At 35.9% G+C, this 7421-nt stretch overlaps 1 protein-coding gene across 2 annotated transcripts; it reads right to left on the bottom strand.

Annotated features, from left to right (window-relative positions):
- Positions 1-2480: 2480 nt before the first annotated feature.
- On the bottom strand, positions 2481-6449 carry LOC140867726 (serine/threonine-protein kinase D6PKL1-like). Of its 2 annotated transcripts, none has more exons than XM_073272776.1 (3): positions 6187-6449; positions 3836-5141; positions 2481-3485 (listed from the first exon to the last, which is right to left on the bottom strand). In XM_073272776.1, exons 2-3 carry the CDS (start codon positions 5080-5082, stop codon positions 2600-2602), a joined length of 2133 nt encoding a protein of 710 aa, XP_073128877.1. In that variant the 5' UTR covers positions 5083-5141; positions 6187-6449; the 3' UTR covers positions 2481-2599. The 2 variants fall into 2 exon arrangements, with proteins under 2 accessions (XP_073128877.1, XP_073128878.1); XM_073272777.1 differs by having other exon boundaries at positions 3836-5093.
- Positions 6450-7421: the final 972 nt, after the last annotated feature.

Here is a 7421-nt window from a genome sequence, read left to right as displayed (position 1 = left end):
ATTTTCACAATTTATTGAAAACCAACAATACTTAATAATATACAACACTGTCATCAAATTCATAGAACCCAAAATATGCAAATGTCAACCTCAAGTACAAGTTGTATTTGCAAAAGAGTACCACAGTTACAGAACTACCTCAATTTCTAAAGTTGTCACAGCTAACATTTGAATTCAATAAATTTGATGCGATCACAGCCAATCTTCTAAATGGTAAAAAAGATCTGCGTATAAGTTATCTCACCACACATAAATCATTTTTTTTCCATTTAAAAATAGTTGTAATATGTATATTAACTGCAACAAAACAACGAAATGTGTTTAGATGTCATCGGTGTTTTAAACAAAGTCATGCCATTGAGCAATTTCAACAGACCGGATAAACCAAAAGGTCAAAAGAGACAGGTTATGCTTCTCAACACAAGGTATGTAAAATTAAACTATAAAATATCATATAGAATTTTTTTATAAACATCTAACAGATAAATACTTTTGTTTAGAATGAAAAATATTTCTATCACTATGTGGGATGACTTGGTAATACACAAAGGACAATTGATATAGCGTCTTGAATCAAAACATCCAATTGTGGCATTTTGCAATCTAAACATCCAAACTTCCATGAGTATGTTGGAATACAAAATCTTCTTTTCTTCTTTCATCAATATTATTTAACCAAAATTACTTATGTTTGGAATTGGTTTGAACAATGAATCTGATACACCACAGTTACAGACAAAACCGACAACTGCAATATTTCTTAACCCACTATGCGATACAACTAATGGAATACAAACATGGTACATAGTTTATATCTTTTCTTTATATATACCTTCTATGAGAGAACTTTATTTTAGAATATAACAATACTAAGAAATTATTAATTTCTTTAGAAATAAATTGCAATCATGCAACCGTTCTTTTATTTCATATCAAAAATGTCAAAAACCAAAACAAATCATTTAATTTATTCAAATAAATAACTGCTTCAGAAATATTATTCAAAAAAATTTATAGGTTGGATGCAGATCAAAAACAAGAAAAGTTGAATCAGCTTTGGATTATAAAGACAATAAAAAAATCAAAACAAGTGATACTAGATGATGTGGCAAACAAACGAGCTACATTGACAGAGGTATTTCATTTACTATTTCTTAATATCAATAGTATTGGTTACTAAAATAAATGATACAGAAAAAACTACAAAATTAGTTCTCCAATGCATATATTTATATTTTACCTACCAGCAAAGCTGAGACTAAACGACCATGATAAATTATTCTTGTTTAAAACAACTATTACTTGATACAAAGCAAAATCAAAGAGATTGAGAACAAAGATAGTCCATGGTACGAAGCATGTGACTATTGCCTCCAAGTAACTAAAAAGAAAGATAACAACGCAAATTGCCCATATTGCATCAAATACCCAAATACGATCGTACCAAGGTATATGGGGAAAAAAAAACCATGGTCATGTCAAATTTTAAATCAAACTAGAATTGTCAACTTTACTTCTTGTCTTATAGGTACAGAATAACAATCATCATTGAAGACGAGAACGAGACAACAAAAATAACATTATTTGGGAAAGTTGCAGCAACTTTTGTAGGATGCTCTGTTGAAGATTTCATTGGACTTGAAGACAAGTTATAAATAAAACAAAATAAACAAGAGTTTTTCCAACTTACTAAATAAAATATCGTAATATAGCAACTAATATTAAAATTTTCAATGCAGAATTTACCAAACAACAGATATAAAGAGTTGTTAAATAAACAAAGCTCTAAGCTCCACACATTCTTGTTCAAGTTGGATAACTTGGTGGAAAAACGGGAGGGTGCATTAAATATTGTGGCAGAAGCTGTTGATATGTCTGAAGATTAAACAACTGCAAACGTTAATATCAAGAAAATGAGAAATCAAAAGATTCTCAAGCAATCTATACAAAAAGCTAATGCACAAAAGAAAGAAAAAGCACTTCAATCGAACGTCAAGTAAAACAAGATTATCCATGATGACAGAAATGAAATAGAGATCAAAGATGAAGAAACAATTGCTGTTTTTAACAAAAGAGCTAAAAAAATCCAAAATCCAAAATACAAAAGCATCTCTGGAGCTCTTCTTAAAATAAAAGAAGAGAAAATGTGTTCTATTAATTTAAAACCAAATAATTAGTTACTTGTCTATTAAACATTATTACTATTGCTATTATTGCAATTACAAAAATTATTACGACAATTTTATTATTATTATTATTATTATTATTATTATTATTATTAAAACCACAAATTCCGGATCATTATACTTACACACGTGCAACACACGTGCATTTGTCTAATACTAATAAAAGTATCACCTTGATTTTGTGTTGGAACTAAATATTTCTTAAAATATTGTATTACGCAGATGTTTTGCTGTCACATTCATGGTTCGCTTAATATGTTTTGTTTTTATGGTATTGCAAAGTAAACCCCAATGAATGGAGCTCAAAAATATTGGGACAAATAATATAAATTGGTCTTAAATCTGGGAAGTCTATGTTAAAGGGCATCACAAGCTGAAAGAAAAAGTTGCAACATACCCCTCCTTCCTAACTACTAAAAGAACTCAAAATCCAGATATTTACCCCCAGATTTCACGTCTGTTCCCATTGCACTTTTACCCCCACCTCCGATCCCGACCGGCTCAACATGAGCTACTTGCCCGAATTTCACGGGCAGCTCAGCCTCAGCCGGTCTTGGCACCTCTGGTGGAGTGCTGCATCTTATCAGAGCCCAGTTCACGCCTTCGAAAAACGCGTGCTGCTTGATCTCAGTGGCTCCTCTTTTCACCCCAAGTCGGTTTTGTGGCTCTTTGACAAGCAGTCCACGGATGAGATCCCGACTTGCATAACTAGTCGCTGGCGTATCAGGAAACTTGAGCTGCTGCCCGACTACATTGAAAAGCGTGGCACGGTTGCCAGACCCCTTGAAAGGAGTTTTACCATAGAGCAATTCGTGTAAAAATATACCAAACGTCCACCAATCCACTGCACTGCCATGGCCTTCACCTTTGATGATTTCTGGGGCTAGGTATTCGTGGGTACCGACGAATGACATGGACCTAGCTGATGTAGGTTCTGCAACTAACTCAGGTAGAGTACCAGACGGAAATCCAAGCTCTGCTCGGGTTTTCCCAGGCTTTCTTTTGATCTTTTGGGGGAATATCCGGGGAAGAAAACATGCCGGTTGGATGCAGACTGATGCGGGCTCGATGCAAGATGGCTGCACACAGAATGAACCTCCTCTTTTCAAAGGGTCAGAATCGAATCCGGAAGTTCTTATGAGCGTTGGTGAAACCGCACACTGCAGGGAAAGGTCGAAATCTGAAAGCATGATGTGACCATCATCGCGAACAAGAACATTTTCTGGTTTCAAGTCTCTATATACGACTCCAAGCATGTGAAGATACTCGAGCGCCAAAAGAACTTCTGCTGCATAAAACCTGCATCCGATGAATGATTTAATCGTGAAGTTTTTGAAAAAAATGCTTATTAGACATCAACAATGATCCATGGATCAGTAAAATGTCATAAATTATGAGCATCAAGATCATAAACAAGGGCTGATTCGCATAATAACATTATACATCTCATGCTCTAATAAATCTGGCTAGAAATTCAGGAGATCAAAACCAATTTAGCTTTTCTTGAACCCACGTTTAACTCAAAATACAAACTAATGTAGCACATGAAAAGGTAATAAAAGCAATAATATCGATTGCATGATCAGACGATCCATGGTATTTCTACAGCGGAAAAAGGAATATATATAATATTGGAAAATAGAGTATACCTTGTTGCATATTCGGAAAAATGTTTTCCAGGTTGTCGCTGCCTCAGTGTGTGCAAGTCTCCACCAGGGCAATATTCCATGACCAAACAGGAAAACCTGTCTGTCTCAAAATGTGTGTAAAGTGTAGGCAAGAAAGGATGATCCAGAAGCTGCAAGATCTCTCTTTCAGTTTGCGCCCGAGTAAGTTTCTTCCGACTGGCAAGTGACGCCTTATCCATCACCTTCATGGCAAAGAAGCAGTGCGTCGAGCTAAGCTCAGAAAGATACACACTTCCAATATCCCCACAACCGAGTCTTTTTAGTAACTTGAAATGGTTCATGCCTAAAATACCATCACGTGCTCGTATAGCAAGTATAGCCTTCCATCTAGGGTCATTGCCTTTATGAGGCTTATTCGCACTTCCTGTAATGTTGCTCCAGTTACTGTCATCGCTGAGGCCGCTGCTCTCGCTAGCTCGGCTAAGGCTAGTTTTAGTACTCTCAAGAGAATCCCCACGAATACTTCCTTTCGTGCTCGCATAGTTTCTGTCCACACTAAACATTCCATCACTAATCATTCCATCACTTCGATAGGTGCTAGCACAGCTATTAACAACACTCATAGTCCTAGCAACACCAACACTATCAATGCTACTAAGTGGACTAACATTGCCACTTGGAGGCAATGAAGCATCCCATATACATTCTTTTTCCTCGGAATCATGGAGAGGACTTGCTTCAGTGTTTTGCGATGGGCGAGGAATCGAGAATGGTGATGAAACAGCAGCTAAATTATTAGGCTCTTCGCCCAGGCTCTCAGAGGGCGAAGGTAATGATGGGTGCGGTTTGATACTTCGTACTTGTATAGATAGATCTTCAAGAAAAGGTCCCCTCATAGGAAGGCTTTTAACAAGACAGTTCCGGTCCCCATTGTTCTCAGTGATTGGTACATAAACCGGACTCATTGAGTCTGTGTCAACCGGTTCTGGGGGATGACTCACCCCATGAAAGGAAGTAGAACCATTTTCCTCGCAAGAATCGCCACTGAATTTAAATGATATAACATCAGGCATGAGTTCTTCGTCCTCCTCCAAAAAATTCTTTCCTCTCCATGCTTGTCCAGGGACGGGGAAATCCAACTCTTTCGATTTCCACAAGTTCATTGGCTTGCTGATCTGTTCATTCAACAAAGTAGGGTGAGACTTCATCACCTTAGCCACAACAGGTAGTTTCCATTGAAGTGGTTGCGATTCAGGGATTCTCTCCATCTTCGGTCACTCTGTACATCACAAGTATCCTCTTTGTTAGGCTTTTCTGCCAAGGAACACTGTAAACAACCATTTCTGAGTAAATCTTGATACAATTAACAAAAAACTTGATCAAATCAAACCAAATTAAACAAGAACCCATCAGCTAATGAAAGGGAAATTTGAACTGCATTTAAGTTTTGAAAACGAAGCTAAACAAGGCAGTCGTCTACAACTCACATAACCCACCGTAAAACACACACAACTCAATAGACAGTCCCCACAAAACATGCCAAAATTGAATGAAAATATGAAAGCCAGAAGCCAGTAACATCCCAAAACTGGAAGATTATAAATAGCACGAGGAAACGTACAAAATCAAGAGGACAAGAAGAGACTGAAAAAAATAAAATAAAATAAAAAAGGACCAGAAGGGGCGAACTGGGGCAATTGGGTAGCTTACAAAATTAAATTTCAAAATTTACACAGATTTCTTATAATGGGTAGTCCACTAAATCTTATAATGTTCCTTCCCCAAAGCTGCTCGATGACAGAATTCAGAAATGGATCGAGTGTGCAAGAAACTCGATTTATATTTAATCAAACTTTAAAAACCGAAACCAAACTCAACTCCTGAATCCCAAATATTCTCATAATATCACCAGAATTGCCATGACAACTTCATTAAAGAAAACGTCAGCCTCAAAATTCAAGAAAACAAAATCACACGTCATTTAATATGTCTTCATTTTATCGACATTACATAATCGTTTTCCTTCCGAAAGAAAGAGTCAAACTTTCACATCTTTAACGAATATAATCAACTCAAACTCTGTACATAGAAGTAGAGAAACTGAGATGACGGGACAGAAAGGATTTAAGGATCACTCAACTTTCAAAAGGGCAGAATTTTCACTGTTAGACAAACCTAAGAACGCATCTGAAAATCAGCAACAATGTCTAAAATTTCTGGAAAGAAGATTGATTGCAGCTATTATTTGAGGAAAATTCATCAGAAAAAGCAGCAATGATATCAAAAACTTTTGCTAGCATCCACACAACCACAGCCAAAAAGGAAAAAAAAAAAAAAAAACAAGAATACTTCGCAACCAAGCAGGATCTTACACTATCAACGAGAGCAGATTGGCCCTCCGACAACACGAAACAACAAAAAATTCTCCGAATCGCGAAGGCAAAAAAAACCGTCCTCCGTCAAATATCGGTACGTAGAAGAAGTGAAAGAAGTATTATCATCAAATGGGCTGAATTAATACGGTGGCAGAGGAATGTAAGGCAGTAGAAAACAGCGAAATCTAGCAGAAAAGATTGATTGAAGCTATAATTTGAGAAGAGCAGCAATCGCTTTTGCTTTTGTATTCTTTAGACCGCTTTTGATCATGTGTTCACTGTGCAGCTCACTGCAAAGACTCTGTGATGTAGGCTGAAACTCAGCACTTTGGACTTCCCAATTTACCCTTCTGCCTTCGTTTTGCCTCTCATTGTTTTAATTTAATTTCTATTGTATATGGTGAATTTGAAATCCATAATTGAATAATATTTCATTGTTTGAAGAAATAAAATCAAAAATTTTAAATTCATTTTTTTCATGTATAGGAAATATTTCATTTTAAAAAATATGGATTTCGACTTCACTCGATACTTGTGCATTTGAAATTAAAATTTATTCTAATATATGGACAAGTAATACATGAATTTAAGATCTGACCATTATTTATTGTTGATAATAAAATTATAATCGGAAGAGGAATATAGAGTGGCTTCCCGTCTATTGTTTATGTTTTATTAGCTGAGATTGAGGATATCCATTCGATAACGAAATTTAACACATCTTCTCACTTCGGCTTGAGATCGGCTCGCCATTTGGTGTTTGAAAAAAATTATCAACTCAACTCATATATTTTATGCAATGCGATGGACCAACTCAATGAACCTATAACTCATTTTAACACTTCTATTCGTAAGATCAAATAATTATATTAAATTTGAATTATTGAAAAATTCGAGTCACGCTTCAGATATGATAATAACATATAATCTTATCATTTATATATTAAATGGTGGCTAATTTTTTCACTGTTTCCATTTTTTTTAGTTGTCCGGTAACTCCTGTCCAACATTTTAATTAATAACTCAAATTAGAATTGAGATTTGGCTACACTAGAAGGGCAGAATAGTCAAATGAGGTGGGTAAGGGAGTGGCAATAGCATATAGCATGTGGAAAAAAAGGGGGCGGGAAAGTGAAATGTGGGCCCCACAGATGCTCTTACTTTATAGAACACGTCATTTCGAAGGGACAATGCGCCTCTCTAGTTGTCACGTCATCAATCGCTAAACTACA

This window comes from Henckelia pumila, chromosome 4 (genome assembly GCF_033568475.1).
Source record: "Henckelia pumila isolate YLH828 chromosome 4, ASM3356847v2, whole genome shotgun sequence".
In the NCBI taxonomy this organism is placed as follows: domain Eukaryota; kingdom Viridiplantae; phylum Streptophyta; class Magnoliopsida; order Lamiales; family Gesneriaceae; genus Henckelia; species Henckelia pumila.
The sequence above is the reverse complement of the archived record's forward strand: the minus strand, read 5'-3'. Positions and strand labels throughout refer to the sequence as shown.

Excerpts from the sequence above, each read along its gene's own strand:
- LOC140867726 (XM_073272776.1), bottom strand. The coding sequence starts at position 5,082 with ATGGAGAGAATCCCTGAATCGCAACCACTTCAATGGAAACTACCTGTT. Across the intron at positions 3,486-3,835 it reads TTTTCCGAATATGCAACAAG|GTTTTATGCAGCAGAAGTTC; the intron begins GTATACTCTATT and ends CATCGGATGCAG.